At 35.8% G+C, this 21658-nt stretch overlaps 3 protein-coding genes across 6 annotated transcripts in view; 1 reads left to right on the forward strand and 2 right to left on the reverse strand.

Annotated features, from left to right (window-relative positions):
- The window catches only part of LOC109184028 (putative late blight resistance protein homolog R1A-10), a 23513-nt gene extending 20598 nt beyond the window's left edge, over positions 1-2915 (forward strand). The window contains exons 4-7 of one of the 4 annotated variants that reach the window (XR_002054688.1): positions 1547-1629; positions 2140-2361; positions 2473-2574; positions 2826-2915. Coding sequence is in view for 3 of the 4 variants with exons in the window: in XM_019334064.1 (XP_019189609.1) it covers positions 1547-1629; positions 1751-1843 (176 nt within the window). In the remaining variant the exon portion in view is untranslated. The other 3 variants (XM_019334066.1, XM_019334064.1, XM_019334065.1) reach the window with 3 other exon arrangements.
- On the reverse strand, positions 2609-7914 carry LOC109184029 (putative late blight resistance protein homolog R1A-10). Its single transcript, XM_019334067.1, has 6 exons — positions 7076-7914; positions 4414-6679; positions 4212-4289; positions 3904-4106; positions 3346-3409; positions 2609-2999 (listed from the first exon to the last, which is right to left on the reverse strand). The coding sequence occupies exons 1-4, from the start codon at positions 7732-7734 to the stop codon at positions 3924-3926; spliced, it is 3186 nt and encodes a 1061-aa protein (XP_019189612.1). The 5' UTR covers positions 7735-7914; the 3' UTR covers positions 2609-2999; positions 3346-3409; positions 3904-3923.
- A 2659-nt stretch (positions 7915-10573) lies between these two features.
- On the reverse strand, positions 10574-10906 carry LOC109183951 (glyoxylate/hydroxypyruvate reductase HPR3-like). Its single transcript, XM_019333979.1, has one exon. The coding sequence runs from the start codon at positions 10904-10906 to the stop codon at positions 10574-10576; it is 333 nt and encodes a 110-aa protein (XP_019189524.1).
- Positions 10907-21658: the final 10752 nt, after the last annotated feature.

A 21658-nucleotide genomic window follows, 5' to 3' on the forward strand; every position in this document is an offset into this window, starting at 1 on the left:
AGAAATAGAGCTGCGGGAATTCTAGATTATAGTGCACTCACTCTCATTTATAATCAGTTACCAGAATATTTGGAAGTTTGCTTTTTATATCGTGGAATCTTTCCAGAACGTGCTGAAATAAATGTTAAAACGCTTCTTAGGTTCTGGATTGCTGAAGGATTTGTGAAGCCATCAAAGAGTAAGGAATTAGAAAAGATTGCTTATTGTTACTTAAAGGACCTCATTGATAGAAGCCTTGTGTTAATAAGCAAGTGAACTTTGGATGGCAAAATCAAGACTTGCAGGGTGCATAGTGTCATGCATAACATATGTTTCAGAGAGGCTCAGAAAGAGGGAATTTTATGTGCAGTAAATACTCAGCAACTTCCAAGGTGGTCATTAAATGCATTTGCAAATTCTTGTTGTTGGTTTAGTTTATGCAAACATAGTTTTGACTATTATGTGTTGTTTAGTTTAAACAACCCTCCCTCCATTTTCTTCTTTCAAGAAAATTCTGAAATTTTTGTGCCCCTCAAACTATTAAGAGTTTTGGCATTTGTTCCTTCTCCATTCCTTCAAAGAGTGCCAATGCATTTAGGGGATTTAGTTTTTCTGAGATATTTATCTGTGACACAATGGTTTGAAGGTCTCAACGATGTAGTGTCAACTAATCTGAATTTGCAGACACTTGTTGTTTCTGGAAGTGACAGTGAATCACAACCTATTCTCCATTTGCCATCTACAATTTGGGAGGCACCACAATTAAAGCATCTTGAACTTGGTGCATTGTACACGGTTGATCCTCCCAGCGAGGTTAAAAGGAATTTGCAAACATTATCTTGGGTAGGTCCTACTCATTGCAGAAAGGAAGTGTATTCCAGTTTTCCAAACATTAAAAAACTGAAAATATTGTGTAAAGAAGACTTAGAGCCCAGTCACATTGGTGGATCTTCCAGCAAATACACCATTTTTGATAACTTGGACTGTTTAGCGCAACTTAAGAGTCTAATGATTTCAGTTTCTTCTGTTGGGTGCATTGTAACATTTCCTGAACGGTGTATGTTTCCGTCACAACTGAAGAAATTGAGTTTGAGTGGGACTAATCTTTCTGGAAGGGATTTAACTGTAATTGGCTCATTGAAACGTCTTGAGGTGCTCAAGCTGGAAAATGCTTTCCATAAAGAAGTATGGAGAGTAGCTGAAGGAGGATTTTATGGATTAAAGTTGTTGCTCCTTAAAGCTAAAAAACTCAAGAGGTTGGAGGCTTATACAGATTCCTTCCCATGTCTTGAGCGTCTAGTTCTAAGATGTTGTCATTATTTGGATGAGATTCCTAGCAGTTTTGGAGAAATTTTCTGCTTGAAGTCAATCGAGTTGGATAGGTGTAGCCGCCCTTCCATTTCCGCTTCTGCCAAGGATATTCAAGAGAAGCTAAAGAAAAATTTTGGAAAAGCAAATTTGAGGTTAGAAGCTCTGACTTGTTCATTTTTTTTTTATTAGATGCAAAATCTGTTACTATTTAATTATTTTTTGATAATCTAATTCGTTTTCTCTATTTTGGATTACTAGCTTGAATATGATGAATCAGGGAACATTTTAGAGTGTGATGAAGATGTTGGGGTTGGACAATTTGAACAAGAAAATTTTGAGGTGACTTGGATCATTTGTTCTAAATTTTTCCTGTTTTATTAGATGCTGAACTTCTTTGCAAAAGCTGTTACTATTTAATTTGTTTTTGTAACCTCATTTGTTTTTATAGATCAAAACCTAGGAGCCTGAATATAATGGTGTTGGCAAATTGAAGTCGTACATGTTGGTTATCACAATTGCACCTTCAGTACTTTTGGTGAATTCAGGAAGTTAAAATTTTCCCAACTACATTCACAACATTCTTCCAGATGTCCACTTTCAAGTATGCAATCTCTTTTCAGACAAGTATATGAAAGTAGAAGAAGAAAATGTCAAGTCAGCCCAGCCCTTTTTTTTGTTTTTTTTTTTTTTTTTGTTTTTTTTTTTTTTTATAGAAAATACAGCCCAGCCCTTTATTGGTTTACTAATTTTAAATATTATACTTCAATTCCCTGTTGATTATTGGTTGTTGTTTTCCTTCGTTCATGTTTTTACACCAGGACTGGACTGATTGTTTTTACAACTTTTCAGATGTGTAACCTTCTCTGGAATTTGCATGATTTATCATAAATCAAAATCTGATGATGAATCACATACAGTATACTGATATAGAAGATGACTTGGCAGGAATCATAGTGAGTTAACTGCAATTACAAAAATGGTATGTACACAGATACATATCTGCAAAGTCAATTGGCTCTACACTTTAAATGTTACTACTGAAGGATCCTGCACTGTTTTCCCTGTACGATGGTATGATAACGTACAACCAAATTAAATTATAATGTTGGAATAACTTGTTTGACATACATGATTCACTAACATTGTGGTATGAAATCTCTTTTTTTGTTTGATTTGAAACAGATATGCTGAGATTGGTATGCTAATTGTATACCTTTAAAAAAAAATAAAATAAAAATTCCAGACTGGGAAGCTGCTATTGCTCAAAGTATTGGAGATCTGGAGGTAAGAGGAATAGGGTGGAGAAATGGAATCAATATAGTTGACTAAAGTAGACGAATTTGATCAGATTAAATCCATATAATGTGGAGTCGTCAATTACAGATGCTAAATGGCAAGAATTGGTTTCTCGCGACTTCATTAACTAATCTTCAACCCAAACATAGATTTCATGTTGTTTGGTGCTGTTCTTTCAATTCCTTATTCAATTCCAATATACTATCACTGAACATAATTGCCAGCCTTACTTGTTTCAGAGATATCCTTTGACACCCAAACACATTCTTGGGAGAGCTAGTGGAAGATGGTGAACTTACATTAGTCCACTGAAAGTCATAAGATCAAGCAGCAGATCTCTTCACAAAGCCATATATATACGTTGATTGCTGCATCTTTGTATTATGTCCAACAACAGAACAGATAATGGGCTCCTGAAAATGAGAAACCATTTGGCTGTCAAACAAGAAGAAATATCTGTTATCTTGCCATTATATTTAAGCATCTCATCATCATCATCAAAATTGAATATATATGTAATTGACTCCATGCATGCATGCATATTATATATATGGAATTAATCTGATGAACTTCAATTCGTGTAGTTTGGCCAACGATATATATGTTCCCTTTACCTCCACATCTCCAATACTTTGAGCAATAGCAGCTTCCAAGTTTGAATTTTTTTTTTATTTTTTTAATTTTTTTTTGGAAAGGTATACAACTAGCAATTTAGCATGTTGTGAATGTAGGGAAAATTATATAATTTCGTGAACTCACCAACTGGACTGAAACACCAGAATGGTATGATGCTGATACCAGATATGCTCAACTTAATGTTGCCCTGCTCAACAGATTGGAAAAGGCAAGTAAGATTAACAATACAACTTGTAACTGAATTCAAGAAAAAACATAAAACAAGAAATCTAATTTTTGAACTGGCCTGGAGATCAGATGAGTTAATGAAGTGAGAAGCAACATATATGCCTTGTAATTAAGCATCTTGACCCAAATTGGAGGTGCAATTGGTCAAACAAAAATGACGTTTTCCCAACATTATTATGACACTAGTTGTACAAGGATACCAGTGCATGATCCTTCACTAACATGTAAAGGGGCTAAATCCAATTATATTATTAGCAGATATAAATATGTAGATACCAGTTTTCTAATTGCTCCACCCACTAAGTTGTCTTTTACAGACTCTTCCTATGAAAAAATCGACAAAATGAAATGAGATTGGAAAATTATTAGTAACAGATTTTGGAAAGAAGTTGGTATCGAATAGAAAATAAATTAAAATTGAAGAATGAATGAGATCAGGCTGTAGCTTCTAGCCTTATCTCATGTTGCTCTTCTCAAATCTGAATCTGGTTGGAAGAGCCAGTTTTGGGGTTGCGCCTCTTTAACAGATTTCTGAATCTCGTTTTCTTTAATTTGTGGATATAAGACTTCAATTTCCCAACTCCAATTTCTTCCTCTACCATCTGCCCCCCTGCCCCTGCCCCTGCTAATGATTCACCCTCCTCCTCCATTTTTATCTATCAAAACAAATGAGGTTAAAATAATAACAGATTTTGCACACAAGTTCAATGCATATAAGAAACAAGGAAAAAGAAAATTAAGAATGAGCCATAGATTCTAACCTCACAATTTTCCTTTTCAACATCTTCTACACACTCTTCTATATATTCAGGCACCTGCCCCTGCCCTTGGATTTTAATCTATGCATCATCAAGTAATGCAAAATACACAAAACAATAAATTATTAAATAGTAACACATTTTGCAAAGAAGTTCCTTCAGAATCTAATAAAAAAGAATGAGTAAGGCAGAGCTTCCTTCTAACCTCAAAATTTTCTTTTCCAAAATTCTTCTTTAGCTTCTCTTGAATAATCCTAGCAGACGCAACAATGGAAGGGCGGTGGCTAAACCTATCCATTTCAATTGACTTGAAGCAGAAAATTTCTCCAAAACTGCTAGGGATCTCTTCCAAACACTCACAACATCTTAGGACTAGATGCTCAAGACATGGGAAAGAATCAGTGTAAGCCTCCAACCTTTTGAGCTTTTTATCTTTGAGGACCAACAATCTTAATCTATAGAATCCTCCTTCAGCTACTTCCCATACTTCTTTATGGAACGCATTTTCCAGCTTTAGTACCTCAAGCCATTGCAACCTCCCAATTACTGTTAAATCCCACCCAGAAAGATTAGTACCACTTAACTTCAACTTCTTCAGTTGTGAAGGAAAAATAAACCTTTCAGGAAAGGTTAAAATGCACCCAACCGAAACTGAAACTGTTAGACTCTTAAGCTGTTCTAAATAGCCCAACTTATCCAAAATGAAGCAATTGCTAGAACATCCACTAATCTGGCTGGCCTCTAAGTCTACTTTATAGACAACTTTCAGTATTTTTATATTTGGAAAATTGGAATACACTCTGCTTCTGCAATGAGTTGGATCCACCCAAGATAATGTTTGCAAATTCTCTTTTACCATGCTTGGAGGATTGACAACATAGCAAGTGCCAAGTTCAAGATGCCTTAACTGTGGTGACTCCCAAATTGTTGATGGCAAATGGAGAATTGGTGCTCCAACTTGTGATTCACTGTCATTACAAGAAACAATAAGTGTCTGCAAATTCACATTACTTGACACAACATCACTCAGACCCTCAAACCATTGTGTTACCGATAAATATCTTAAAAATATCAAATCCCCTAATTGCATTAGCAGTCTTTGGAGGAATGAAGATTGAACAAATGCCAAAACTCTTAACAGCTTCAAGGATACAAAAATTTCAGTGTTTTCTTGAAAGAAGAAAATGGAGCGAGGGTTGTTTGAACTAAACAACACATAATAGTCAAACCTATGTTTGCATAAACTTAACCAACGGCATGAATTTGCAAATGCATTTAATGACCACATTGGGAGTTGCTGAGTATTTACTGCACATAAAATTCCCTCCTTTTGAGCCTCTCTGAAACAGATGTTATGCATGACACTGTGCACCCTACAAGTCTTAATTTTGCCATCAAAAGTCTGTTTGTTTATTAACACAAGACTTCTATCAATGAGGTCCTTTAAGTAACAATAAGCAATCCTTTCTAACTCCTTATTCTTCGATGGCTTCACAAATCCTTCAGCAATCCATAACCTAAGAAGTATTTTAACTTGGATCTCGCTACGCTTTGGAAAGACTCCAAGATATAGAAAACAACCTTTCAAATATTCTGGCAACTGATTGTACATGAGAATGAGTGCACTATAATCTAGAATTCCCAACAATTCTATTTCCTTTTCAATCTTTTTCAATTCATGTTGTATGTTGTCTTTGCATTCAGATAAGCGCTTGGCAACTACAACAATCGACAGTGGCAGTCCTTCACATATTTCCACAACATGGAACAAGTGACTCCTGAATTTTCCAAAACTTGGTGCCCTATATCTTTGAAGAGGAAAGATAGTACAGAATAGATCCCAACTTTCATTTGGATCTAGTAAACTCATAACATGATATGTACCTTTGATTGTGCAAGCATAGTCAGCCACTCCATAGAATCTTGTGGTCAGCAATATGCAACTTCCGTTCTCACAATTGGGTAATAATGCTTCTAATGAATTCCAATCCCCAGTGCTCCATATGTCATCCAAGACAATTAGATACCGCTTTTCCTCCAAGCATTCACGAACCTGCTCCCAAAGAGGGGCTTCCTTTATAATTTCATGACTTGGTGAAATTGACTGGAGAAGGTCGCGTAGCACTTTGGTGTGATTGTAATTTTGAGTCACTGTAACCCATCCTCGTACCTGGAAATTGAATGCAACTGATTGATCTTCCAAGATTTTTCTTGCTAAAGTAGTCTTCCCTATGCCTGGCATCCCAGTAATTGGGATTACTTTTACACCTTTAAAGCTACTGAAGAGTCGACTCTTTATGATACTAACGTCATTTTGATGACCCACCATTATTCTGCCCTCCTCAAGCTTTGGATAGCACACAGACTGAGTATCATTGGCCTCATCATCATCATCAGCTTCATTGCTACTTGTGTTGTGGATAGTGCTCAACAGTTGTGCTGCATTTTCTGTTACTTGATGCAAGGTTTGAAAGAGTTGTTCTAAAGCTTCTTTTGGAAAGCTTTGCCCTTCTTTGGCCACACAAAACTTTCTAAATTGTTTTCCGATGTCTTCTTTAGCTTTGAGTACAAAGTGTCTGATTTGGATTTCAGCTCCGGATCCACCAAACTTGGATTTCAGTACAATTCCTTGCAAAGCGAAGAGATTTTTATGGAGAGATTCTAGTGGTGGTGTTTGAACGTCGTTGTCAGGCACCCATGAGTTGGGTGTGGTCAAAGATGACGACCTAAGATAATCATCATCCATTAATCTTCTCAAGAGATTAGCTAAATCATCACAACATTCACAAGTCTCCTGTCTCTCCTTTTCTTTGTTGATGATCTCCACCAGCTCTACCCTATTTTCTTCTGCTTGTTGCAAGGTTTGACACAGTTCCTGGAAAGCTTCTTCTTCATGTACTGTGTCTTTGACCAGAAGAAAACTGCTGAGTTGTATCTTGATGCCATCTACAGCTAAATATCTTATTTTGGTTTCCAAATCTTTGGATGTATAAAGAAATCCTCGTGAAGTAGAAAGACTTTCAATAAGAGATTTGAATAGGGTTTGAATTCGATCATAAACCACTCTCATTGCGTTGGATTGTATAGACTTGATATGATGATCTATTATTGTGTTGAGATAAGTTAAATCATCATTCAGTATATACTCTTTTGTGCTGTTGATAATCTCCACAACATCAGCAATCTTTTGTTGTGCTTGTTGCAAGATTTGACAGAGTTGCTGGGAAGCTGCTTCTTGATGCCCTGCGTCGTCTTTGGCTTTGGCCACAACAAAGTTGCTTAGCTGTATTTCGATGTCATCTTCAACTTTGAGTGCAAAGTCTCTTATTAGGGTTCCAAAATATTTGATTGCAGCATCACCGGCACTGGATTTCTTTTCCAGAAAGGCCTGCAAAGAAGAAAGGTTTTCATAGAAAGATTTGATGGGTGCTTGATCATCATGAAGATGAAGAGAAACTCTTGGGATTTGTTGCCGAAACTGAAGCTCAATTGTTGTCATTAGAGAAGTTAAAGCAACATAAGCCATCTCGATCTCACTAATTTTTCTGTGATTTCTTCAATGTGAAAATGCAATTGCAAGTTTGAGCTAGGTAGGTACAAAACTGAGTTATGACAACTGATGAGAAGCAGTTTGAAGATGGATTGTGATAATAGCAAAAGACTGAAAGAAAAAGGCATTCAACAAAACCGGCTGGCTGCCAGGAATTGAATGTGAACACCAACCACACCAAATTATTCTGTGGACTCGAGGACGTGCATTCAAAATACATAATTTATCTATTGAATGTTCGCAATTTACATACTGAATGTTTAATTTACAATTTTGTAAAAAGTAAATTATGAAGATCTAATATGTAAATTGTGAACCTTTCGTATATAAATTGTGTATTTTTACCCATATCAACTTTGCAAGATAGACCCTAGTCATGGTATAACAACTGACCAATCACATGATCAACCAATCGCACATGTAGGTTTTTTTAGGGATACCGAAGCCCGGAACTGTAATCTAAAAATGTATACAATATAAATCCTTCTTGTGATCTTAGCTGACTAAGGACTTCAAGGAGGACTAGTCTAGCAGGTTACTTATAGCTGACAGGCTCAAATCATAAAAGTCCCTCTGAGTTGAACTTGAAATTATGTGGTTATAAATCTACAATGTGACCAACTTGGTTAGAGTTATCTGATCCACATGTGAAATTTTAATTTGGTTTAAGAAATGCATATTTTGTAAAATTTATTTAACCTTTTTTTTTTTAATATGGGTAATGATATTTAGTTATTTGTTAAAAATTTTATATATATATATATATATATATATATATATATATATATATATATATATATATATATATTGTGTGCTTAATTGCACTTTTTTTTTTTTTTTTTTTAAGTTTAAGAGTCTAATTAAACTTTTGAGTAAAGTTCAAGGTTCTATTTGACCCTTTTTCGTATTTTATTTGATCCGTTATAATTAAAGTAATTTATAATTTATTAATAGAATACTTTTATTTAAAAAATTAGGTGTGAGTTGCATTATTGTCCCACACTTGTCTTTACACCCTATAAACCACTACTAAAGTTAATGATTTAAAAATTCAATTCGTATATATTCCATCATATTATATATATATATATATATATATATATATATATATATATATATATATATATAATATTATTGTGGTAACTTTAATCATACAATTCACTAGTGTAGTGTTAGCTTTCTAATATTATATTTATCATACTTTAATACAAACGACTTCACTCATTAAATTCAAATTAAAGACATGTTTGAATTGTTAATGTAATATTTAGTAGGAATAAAGGGGCGTTTGGTTCAGGTTATATAACATAACCAAGGGAATGTGACATTCCAAAACTCACATTCCGGTGTTTGGTTCATATTATCTTAGGGAATCTAACATTACCATGGAATGTCACATTCCCTCCACATAGGATTTTGAAGGTAATGTAAGATAACATTGGTTATGTAGTTTATTATTATTATTATTATTATTATTATTATTATTATTATTACTATTATATATATATATATATATATATATATATATATATATATATATATATATATATATATATATATATATATATATTGTAATTATATATATTTTTTATTTTTATTATGTTATGTTAGCATATAAAATAATTTTGTTTCTCACGTTCAAGATTTTAGTTAATATTTTAAAATCATGTAATTATATATGATACCGTTATCTTATTTATTTATTTTAATTTTTAAATTTATTAAAATATATGAAAATATGTTAAGGATATTATAGTGTGTATATAAGATAACCCTAAACCAAACATGATTATATTACATACCCCAATTTTAACCAAACACAAGAATCTAACATTCCCAGTAAGCTAACATTCCCAACAATCTAACATAATTCACATTCCCAACAATCTAACATAATTCCCTAAAGTAATCTCACATTCCGTGAACCAAACGACCCCTAAGGGTGAAATAGGCCATTCAAGTGCACACCAAATTACAATTAGGTCATCGAACTCAAAAAATACAATTCGGTCCCTTAACAATACAAGCTCATGTAATTTAGACAAAAACCTATTTACATGATATTATGCTGACATGGCGGTTACTGATTCTAAAAATAATTTTAAATAAAATAATTAATTTAAAAAAAAAAACTAGAACTGTCTGAGACGAATCGTCTTCATGGCCAGGAGAAGAAGGTTCCTTGTTTTTTAAAATTATTTTTAAAATTGGTAACCGTCACGTCAACATAATTTTAGGTAAACAGGTCATTTTGGGTCTAATTGCATGAGTTTGTGTTGTTCAGGGACACAATTATATATATATATATATATATATATATATATATATATATATATATATATATATATATATATATATATATATATATATATATATATATATATATATATATATATTTTAATTCGATGGTCTAATGGCAGTTTAGTGTACAGTTGAGTGTCCTATTTAACCCTTATTTCTATTTAGTATATATATATTTTTTGAATACTATTGACTTTATTACAATGCAATATATCTTCTATTTAGTATATACATTAGTAATTATGAGAAGAAATTTGGAAAGCTGCATCTATCTGCATATTTAATAGATAATGTGGTACTATTGTTTTTAATTTTCACTTTTTAAAGTATATAGACTAAATTAAATTAACTATTTAAGGTATAAGGACTAAATTAAACAAAAATTTGTTGTGAAAACATATATGTAGATATTACAATAGATATTATACTATCATAATATATCTTCATCTTTATAGTATTGTAGTTATCTGTATATGTAACTTGTATTGAAGAATGATTAATAAAAGATTGATGATCAGCACGATAAGCCCACCCACCCCCTTCTGTCTCTGCCCTCCAGGAAATCAAGCAATTCCGGCAATAAGTTGGTGAAGAAACCGTCCGAACCGAGGGCTAGGTCTGCGACGTCGGCGGAGAAAATGTCGACAGCGTTGGCGACGGCGATGCCTAAGCGGCGGCACTCGAGGAGGTCGATGTGGTTGAGGCCGACGCTAGAGATGACAACGAAGCAGAGGGAAGGCAGGTGTGTGAGGCTGGAGGCGGAGCAGAACATGGCCTCGACGGTCTGTGCGTAGGCTGAGAGAAACTCTTCCAGCGGTAGCGGCAACTCCCAGGGCTTCAGAAGCATGAACTTGTCGGCGAATTAGTGGTCGTATTCTCGGAACACCAATGGTTGACCAAGAACTATTATCAGCGGCACTTAGCGGCAGCAGCTCCAGCTCAGGAGTATTTACAGAGGATATATTTTGTGACAGGGATGCAATTGAAGGTTGAAGCCACATCTGAAAATAATGGTAAATGACATATTTATCCCCTTTTTTTACGGCTTAGACAGAAGGATATAACGGAAGGATGGCAGCAGGTCAGCTTTTGCAACTCGGAGGACCACGGATGGTAATTACCAAAGTTAGGGACTACAGATGGTGAAACCACCAAACTCGAGGGACCTTGACTGGTATTTACTCAACATAATTAATTTGATAAAATAATTTGAATAAAAAACACATTATAAATTACACATCTCATTCTTAACATAAAAGAATGTTATGCGTGTGTGTGTGTATTAAATATTAAAAAAACTATTAAAAATGTGACTGTGGTGAAGCCAAAAAAAACTGTGAAAGAGTATTAATGCCAAGATTTGAACCCATAACCTTCATTATCATAACCAAACACATGTTTTGCCAACTAATCTAACTCACTTCTTGTTAATAGTCATCTGTTTTTTAAACTAATACTATAACTTGTACTATATATACATATATACATACAAAGGTTATATATGGGGTGGGGGTGCGGTGAGGGGGGGCCGGGGGACAGCTGCCCCCCCTTTGGATCTGTCCTTGCCCGGGCACCCATGGCTTCTGCTTCATGAACGGTGAACAACCCATCAATATTTTTCATGGCTGCTCCTATCACCACCCCTTCCTCATTCCGATTTCCGAATCATGAGTGTCTCATATTAGAATGTTACGAGTTTAATTTTTTCCCATATCTTCTCGGTCAAACATGTCGCACAAGATTTTTTTAATGTAGTTACCTCTCATGTAATAAAATAAGTTTTCAAAAAAGGGTTAGGTCTGAGTTGCATTATTGTGCTCAGTGCTCACACTTGTCTTTACACCCATACATCACTACTAAAGTTGATAATTTGAAATTCCATTCACATATTTCCCATCATATTATAAAGGGAAAAGGGTCAAATAAGCCCCTAAACTTTACACTGAAAGTCAATTAGGTCCTTAAACTTTTAAAAAGTGCAATCACATGCACCACTCCGGCGAAATTCCGGTGACCAGCTACGGAAGGCAACTGGTAAACTAACATGAACTCTGTATTGTTTATTCTCAAGCCCAAACTCAAAGATCCACAGAACAAGTTTGTTTATTATTCATGAATTTCTAGCACCTACACAAAAATCTTCATCTGATGAATTACAACTTTCAAATATAATATTCTGAATATGGAAAAGAAGTACAGTACATGTAATTATGCATATTGATTGATGCGGAATGACCTGAGATTAAAATCGTCAAACTATTCGCCGGGTTTTAATTTGTGGGCTTCCGGTACTTCACTTCGACGTCTTTAATTAGCCTTAAACAAAGCCGCCTCGATGGTTTTTCGGAGGTTGGGAACGTTATAGTTCTGGGCAATATAAATTCCGCAAACTGTTTCCGATACGAAGATGAAGTTGTTCCTTATTATTCCCATTGCTCTTCGATTGCTATGAAGGAGAAGCTGTGAGCAGCCGAGCTGAGAACGACGACTAATGACTTGTTTCAGGCGCTGGGAAATAATAGACGCGATGCGCGAAATAACTTAGTTGACCTTTACTGGTCGCCATCGCCGGAGGAGACTACTTTTGGTCGATGACTATTTTTTCCGGTAAGATTTCACATGTCAACGGCAAAAAAGATAGTCAACGGTGAAAATTTACCGGTAACCTGTTGGTTACCGGTAAATATGACTTATTTGACCAAAAATTACATGTTTGAGGGTTTAATTGAACTTTTCAAAAGTTGAAGGGTCTAATTGACTTTTGGTGTAAAGTTTAGGGGTCTATTTGACCATTTTCCCTATTATAAATATAAGTTTTGCATTATTGTGGCAACTTTAATCATACATTTCACTAAGGCCATGTTAGCTTTCCACATATTAATCATATTCTAACTCATTAATTTCAAAGACACATGTTTGTTAATGTAATATTTAGTAGGCAGGAGATTAGGTGCAGTTATATGTCTCATGTAAAAATTGAGGTGAAATCTCAGTCATTAATATTGTCAAAATGAATTAATTTCACTTTTGGTCCCACGACTTTTGATATATTATCATTTTTGGTGCACAACTTTAAATTTTTTAATTTTGGTGCCTAACTTTGTTATTTTTATCAGTTTTGGTCCTTTCGGCCAAACTGACAGCGAAATGTTGCTGGATTTTATATTTTTAGGGGTAAAATCGTCATCCCAAGGAAACATCTTCAATATCTAAACAAAATCACTGTAAAATCATATCTATAGGTGTTTGATCGATGAGAATAATGGGAAAGACGGGCAGAAACCAGACAGCTCTATGGGATTTATAGTTTCGACCATTGGCAAACTCTTCTTTTACTCTTAATATGATTTTTCTTTTGTTTAAATATTGAATATCTTTCCATGGGATGATGATTTTGCCCCTAAAATATAAAATCCAAAAATATTTTATCGTCAATTTGGCTGAAAGGACCAAAACTGATAAAAATAACAAAGTTAGGCACCAAAATTGAAAAAATTTAAAATTGTGCACCAAAAGTGATAAGAACTCAAAAGTCATGGGACCAAAAGTGAAATTAATTCTTGTCAAAATCAACAACTCAAAACGAAAACAAATTTTTTAAAAAAATGTGGTGGCATTATGGTAATTTTAAGTAAGTTCAAAGATTGAGGTGCAACTTTAAAACATAAGGTGTGTAAGTTTATAGTTTAAGGTGCCTAAGTTTATAGCGTTAGGTGCCTAAGTTTATAGCGTAAGGTGTGTAAGTTTATAGCTTAAGGTGTGCAAGTTTATAGTTTAAGGTGCGTATATTTAAAGCTTAAGGTGCGTTAGTTTGACAATTAATGTGCTCCAGTTTGACACTTAAAATGTGTCAGTTCTACTTCTACACTTAAGGTGCGTCAGTTTGATACTTAATGTGCGTAAGTTCTATACTTAAAGTGCATAGTTCTATAGTTAATGTGCGTCAATTTGATACTTAAGGTGTGTCAGTTCGACAATTAAGGTGCGTCAATTTAAAATTTAATGTGCATAAGTTTTAACCTTAAGGTGCATCAATTCAACAATGGTAGGAAGAGATCATTCACATCTAATTACCTGGAAGGTTTTTTTTTTTTTTTTAAATTTTCCTTGAGTTGAACCATTGATCCAGATCATCAACGGCTTAGATCTCACCCCTGTTGGAAAAACCATTCAATAAAGAAGGATTTTCACTTATTTATTTCCTCTCCTAATTTTTTGGAGCTGTCTGAATAATTCCTCTTGTCCACCCGTCAGAGACGTGACTTTTATTCAGGATCCATTACCACTAAAATAGCACTATTTGTGTGGTTTGATGGGAGAAGGTTGTTGAAGCTTTGTACTATAAAATCCTACTTCCAGTTCAAGCATAAAAAAAAAAAAAAACACAGCAGAGCTCCTTCTTGGTTCATAGCTTCCTCCATACCAGAACATAACACTACATTATTAATATGTATAGCCTGTCGAAAGTATTTCGGAACCGTCACCGAAAAGTTTATGCTTTTAAGGTAGTGTTTTCATAAACACGACACATAATTCTGTTTCCTATTTATTTCGAATTCATATTCGTGTTCCTTCGTCGTACACCATCTTCATGTTCAGACTCACGTGGCATTGTTTCAGCAAAAAATATGGAACAGTTAAAAGCATAAATCTTTTGTACTGAAACAATATAGAAGCAGACTCTTTAGTGATGATAATAGTGAATGAGCACAACACTTTGTTAATCTTGTCGGGAGTTTTCTGATCAGATCACATCCATGAATGTTCAAAGAACTCTGTCGCCATTGTTGGGGCCTCTGTTACTGCTACTATGTTCAAGCGCCCCCGCGGCTATGGAGCATCGACGGGCGGGCTACATAATTTACAAGGATCTGACGAAGCTGATCTCGTCCAGGATTCGAGACTTGATTGAGCGGAAAGATAAGATTGACCAAATGACACAGCTCAATCATGAAGGTTGGCCTAACGCGGAGATCATGAGGGATTCCTTCCAACTCTTGATCAGTCATACATCTTTTGAGTATCTTTACAGAGGAATCCATCACCTGCCAATCGACCTTGGCTTTGCTGTTGGATGATCCATTTGATTGCTCTGTTAGGCGAGTCTATTGACGAAGATGACGCCATTGACTTTCTTAGTCACTGCCAGGTTTGTCACTCTTCGTACAGCTGGCTGAAATATTAATGTTGATATTTTAAATCATTATTATATTCTTCCGTATTCTCTTGAGCTGCTTTACCAGAAGGTATTCTCCCTTTTTATGTGATTGGGAAAAGGGAATAAGCATGATAACTTTCTGACCATATTGTGATATTAATAATTAAGGTTCCTACTGACTATATTGTGATATTAAAAATTAAGGTTCCTATATATGCTGTAATTGCAATAATATATGGGAATTGAATTAACATTGGAAAAGTAGGGGATTGGATTTAATATAGAGTCGAAGCAAGGAAAGAGTCACAAAGTAGTACACTAATTGATCATTCTTATAATGTATGTACTTGTGAGGTTGAGCTACAGCTCTTAATGAATTCATAACCCTATGAGAAGGGTGGTTCTGTTGAGACGAACCTAATGAGTTCACCGCATAATACTTGAGTATAAAAGTGCTCTTAATGATTTCTACCCAATTGAGGTGGTCTACTTTGAGGTAGACCTACTGAAATCACTGACTAGAGTGAAAATGGGTTAACCTCCTTTTATGAAAGATAATTGGGGTATTCCAAGAAACTGAGTGGCTAATAAATATGTTGAGAAAGGTGCAGTTGTGGCGGTATCCAACACCTTCACTACCTATACATTGTGATTTACAAACCGTCGTTTGCGTTACAAAGAATAGTGTCTATGATAGAAAGAAAAGACACATAAGGGTCAGATATGATTCTGAATGGCAGTTGATGGCCAAATATTGATCACAATGGAGTTTGTGAGGTATGAGAGATCCTCTTACGAAAGGTTTAAATTGAAAGGTCATCTTTGGAACGTAACGTCAAGGGAGATGTGTTTAAAACCTGTGAGGTAAGAAATTCATGATGGATACCACTAAGGTTGTCAAATGAAATCATGGAAAGACTTACACTTACTGTAACACCCCACTTTTCTTAAACTTACTTAACAAACTAAAACCAAAATAAGATAAACTAAGCAGCGGAAAAGTAACTTAATTAACAAACTTAATAGGAGTGTCACCGCCACAACCACCTTCCCACGGTGATTGCACGGGTTAAGGGTAAAACTAAACATCAAGTCAAACTAACATCCGAATAACTAGGGGAATTCAACCCCGGTGTCCGGCACCAACAAAAGAGATAACATACTACAAAAACCAAATAACAGAGTTTAGGCTACAAGTCATCTAACTAACTAGTCTAACTCGTACTCTCTCGTACCTACGAGCTGGGCCCACCTGAAAGGGGTTAACAAACAACAAGTAGCAAGCAAAACCCGTTAGCACGAAGCTAAGTATAACGCCACTCAATCCTGTAAAGTAAATATAGTATATACTTTGGAAAACAAAGTCTACATTCTTGAATCAACCACTTAAACACGTAAATCATACTTTGGCGTTAGCTTCTAGATGCTTGCAACCTAAGTAATAAATAAGTAGGCATACTTATTCAATAAACACTTATCACATTCTCATCTAATGAACAAACTAAGTTTCTCATTTACTCAAATAAACTCATGCTTTCTCATATAACTCAAATAAACATTCATGAGCTATCATATACTTATCATGCATTCTCTTGCAAGACATATAACTCACAACAAGCTCATACTATTAATCACGCAATCTAGTGCAAGACGTATAACTTATAAGCAACTCATGCTATCAAATAACTCATAAGTAATCTTATGCTACTAATCATGCAATCTCGTGCAAGATATATAATAAGCAAACTCATGCTACTAATCATGCAATCTCGTGCAAGGTATATAATAAGCAAACTCATGCTACTAATCATGCAATTTCGTGCAAGATATATAAGTATAGGTACATATACATATACACTCTTTTGTAAAAAGAATACTTTTTCTGTGGAGGTTTATTAGAGCCAAAAATGACTCGCTTTGCTTTTTCCTTTCTTAGAGTCTCCAAGACTCGCTTTCTTAGAGTCTCCAAGACTCGCTTTCTTAGAGTCTCAATGACTCGCTTTCTCATTCACCATAGTGTGAATGGACCCAATAGGCACGGCGTATAGCCAGCCAATCTCTCATCCCGCCCACAGAACCAATCTCGTGGTTCAAAAACTCAAACTCTGTGGAATCAGGTATCGAACTATCAGTGTGCACACCCCCTGAATAGGGTTCCAAGCCTGATGGGCAGTTTCCAACCTTGTAACGTGGAAATACGCCGCGTTACATGAAATCGGACCGCAATGTCCGTTGCTTTCTACTCCGAAAGGACATAGTCCAAACGGGTCCTCCAAAAACAAGTTTTTCCTTACAATAGATATATATAAATATATCACTCATGCATCTCAAATATGAAGCACTTATCTTATGCAAAGAAATGCACATACTTCTCAACTCATTCTAAATAGACAAGATCAAGGTTTTCTACATGGAAATGAGATTTTAGAAAATAATACTTAGGCTTACATTGTTCACTTATGCACTTTTAAAACATGAAATGCTAAAATGCACTTTACTGTAACATATGCTTCTACTTTCTATTCACTGTGAAACTCAACAAATTTCATAAATCATGCTTGTAACTCATAACTTAGCAAAACTTCTCAATAAACACTTAGCAAGTAGTTGACATGCTATTGGAACTCAAAGACACTTTTAAAACAACATGCTCAATATTTAGAAACTTGGCAGCAAACTTCAGCAATTTATAACAACCACTTTAGGCATGCTTTGCTAGCTAAAATCAACCATTTAGGCTCATGCTTCTCTATTCAACAATCATACTATGACATACTCAGCGAATAAAATAATCCAAGTCTGATAGTTCACAAACTTAAAAACAGAGAAAAATTCTAAATACTTCTGCAACATTTTCTTGTACAAAAACATTCATAAATAACTCAAAACTTAACCAAACTTAACAAAATCAAAGCCAAAATGTGCGTCAAGACGGCCACGAGGTACCGAGCCACAAGGGCCCATGACACCCCATTCGAAACGACACGTAGCTGAGCCACAAGGGCCCGACCACTGCACTGGAGGCACTCAACGGACCTTGGGGCGGGGCTCAACTAGGCCTGCCCATCAAATCGCCTAGCCATCGGCTTTAGGCAACGGCCCTCTCCTAGGGCCGTTCCCTAGGCCCGGTTGGCAACGACATTAGCCAACGGTCCCCTTGTTGGGTCGTTGGCTGGGACCGATCAACCTACTAGTGCACACAGTCTATGCACCAGATGATTTCTTCTCATCTGCAAAAATAGCTCAGGTATTTCTAACTCATCCAAAACATCAACAACACATCATAGACAAGTAATAAATCATTTAATAGCTCAAATACAACATATATCAAGCATTTCTACACATCAAAGACTTCACAAAGTCTTGTAAAAAGCTTGGGAGTCCATGGGTTTTACCGTTGTAGCTTTATCTCCTTCTAGCTTGGTTTCCATACAACCATCTCAAACATCTACAACCCCCTTCACCCCCTAAACATCTCAAACAAACCATACAACCAACCTAACTTATAAGCTCAGAGAAGGATGGAAGCAAAGATGAAATGAAAGACTAGGATTAAGAGGGAAAAGATGAAGAATACTTATTGTTCTTGCTTGTGTTCTTGCAGGGGAGCTCAAGGGTGGAAACAAGAGGCTAAGTCTGATAAGGGATCAATATATAGGAGCACAAAACCCTAGGTTGATTCCATATGATTGATTGGTGGCAAAAATATAATTACTTTGGCTAGAAAGGTGTTATCTGACAACTTTGGAGTGGTGTGGTCCACCAAGCTTCATGAACTAAGGGCTAGATTTGATATTTTAAATAGTTTGGGGTTGAAAAAGGAATTTTCCCAAAATGATTTCTAGATGAACACTTGGTTTAAGCTTCTCTGAATTCTCCCGGTTTCACTCAGATATATTTCTTAGTTCAAAACGTGGCACGCAATGCACCCGGAAATTTAGGATATTGGAATTTAAATCTATTCTTGGTGTCAGATCAAATTTAAAAAGGGCTCAAAATAATTTATTCAACACCATTTTCTTCATAAAAATTTTATGGAGTGAAAATTGACTATTTTGGATTTTCTTAAAACCGGATTTATAAAATAAAATTTTTTTGGGTTGTCACATCCTATCCCCCCTTAAAAGAAGTTTCGTCCCGAAACTTGGAACAACGAAAGGCTCACTTAGTAAGGAAGTATTAGAAGGATACTAAGAGTATCAGAATTAGTTTAAGTATTTCTAGTGAAACACTGAAAGACTTAAGAATCTTTGAGTTCCCAGATACTTTTACTAAACTTAAACTCATCTAGCTATGCAACTTAACTACTAACTGAACTTGAAAGGTTAAACTAATTACCTTGATCAAAGCCTCCCGAGGAACCTCCTGGTGGCATGTAACTAGGATCCCATCCATATGGCGTCCGCCTCTGCACATTCTCAATTCCCATTCTTTCTTCCGATATAGCCGCTCTTTGGTCAAAATTTGCAAATCCATAATTGATTTGAGTGCTCATATTGTTAAACCTGGTATTGATCAGCTCGTACATGTCCTCTTACGAGTGTCCCCTTTGTCCTCCCACGTACTCTCCCTGCGGCTCTGTTTGATGTGTTGCAACTGGCTCTCCTTCATTTCCTACTCCCATTTCCAGGTCTATTCTCACAGCATTCCCTTCCCCACTTGCCTCAGCTATATGTCTAGCCTCAATCCCTACACTTGCCCATCTCTTTTGTGGTATGTTCAAGCTAACCACAAGTGCTATTCTCTCGTCCAAGGGCTTCCTTGCAATCTAAGACAAGGTAAGGTGCTCATTGTCCACAATCTGGTACAATTCGTAGTACCTTAGATTAGTGGCTGTCAAAGCCGATCTCATAGTCCTTTGTATTCTTTCTCCACGCTCGGGCAGATTCATCTTAATAAACACCCAACACAACATCATACCATAGGGCAAAGACTTTCTGTTTCTTGACTTGGAGTAGGACATGTGTTTGAGTATTAGGGCTGGAAAATTTATCTTATGTCCAAACCTCAAAAGAAAGGCAATTGTGCAAGTCCAACTACCAATCTCATTAGAGTTGTTCCTACACGGGAACAAACATTCTTCTATCAGCAACACTAACAACTTTTTCTCGCCGTTTAAGGCAGACTTTTCAGGTATATATTCCTTAGGGAACTCTTCCCTACTACTTGTCATATATCTCAGATATTCAAGGTAGGTCACCCTATCATAGGCAATCCAATCATCCCGATCATATGTATATATTCCCTCCATCGGTAAATCAAACTAATTTGCCAATTTTTGTGGCGTTAATTCTATCTTGATACCTCTCACATTAGATGTAACATTTCTGATCCCCTTCTTGTGCTTGGTGGACAGGTTCTCATAAAATTCAATGACTAAATTCGGATAAATTTCCTCCTGAATCCTTAGGAACTTCCTCAATAGCCCTCTACTTCTTAACATTCCATAAAAATCCTCAGAAAAGTGCTCAGGGAAGTAAGTTTTACCTCCAATGAACGAATAGTTGGAACCTTCATGGCTAGTCTCCTCCACTTGCTTCTTTCCCTTGGTCATTATCGTCCAACCTCTTGTGTTGAACTTGTTGAGAAAAGGAAAGATGCCTTCCACTAATATTTTTCTTGTGCTTGGAAAAGCTTGTAGAATGAACTCTTGAATTTTTCTTGGGAGAGATTTGGTGTTTTGAAGACGATATATTTTTGTTGGAGTTGAGGCAGAAGCTATGCAAGAGAAGAAGATGGGGAAAACTTGCTTTGCAACTGATTTGGGGAAACTGGGCGGAGAGAAATAACTCACCGGGGCTAGGGCACGACCCTCTATGGGCCCCGGTTCGAGGACCGTTGTCAGCCTAGCCTGACACGACCTCAGACCACGTCCCGTTTCAACGGAACGGACCACTTCACCTTCCATTGTCTAGACTCGACTACGTGTCGGGTAAAGTGGTTGGGTCCGATCCGGCCCCAATTCCCACTTGGTCTTCTGACTTTGTCCAAAATCCAATTAGGGTCAAAAATGAGTGTAGTCCTTCAATTTTAGGCATTCCAATTTCTTAGTCAATCCTTTGACATTCTCAAATTCTTTTTCAGGATTACTTGAACCCTCTTAAACTCAAAACAAAACTTGATTTAATTCTTCCTTAACGAAAATGGACTCTTTCCATTCTAACTTTACTTGAGTTAAACGCTACCTTCAAAACTACTTCTTTTAACATAAACTCTATTCGTTCCCTAACGATTTGGCTGATTATTCCTCACTAACTTGTTCCTACAAGTTTCACTTTACTCTTGCCCAACTTCTCAAAAGCATTACTATTTAACACTTAGATTTCTTAAATCATCAAACAGCACACAAACAACAAGAAATAAGGCAAATTCATAAGCACTTAATTTCCAGTTTAGGGTATTACCTTTCTCAACTCCACGTCCTCCAGCCCGGGTCTGCCC

Source organism: Ipomoea nil, unplaced genomic scaffold (assembly GCF_001879475.1).
Source record: "Ipomoea nil cultivar Tokyo-kokei standard unplaced genomic scaffold, Asagao_1.1 scaffold1237, whole genome shotgun sequence".
Taxonomy (NCBI): domain Eukaryota; kingdom Viridiplantae; phylum Streptophyta; class Magnoliopsida; order Solanales; family Convolvulaceae; genus Ipomoea; species Ipomoea nil.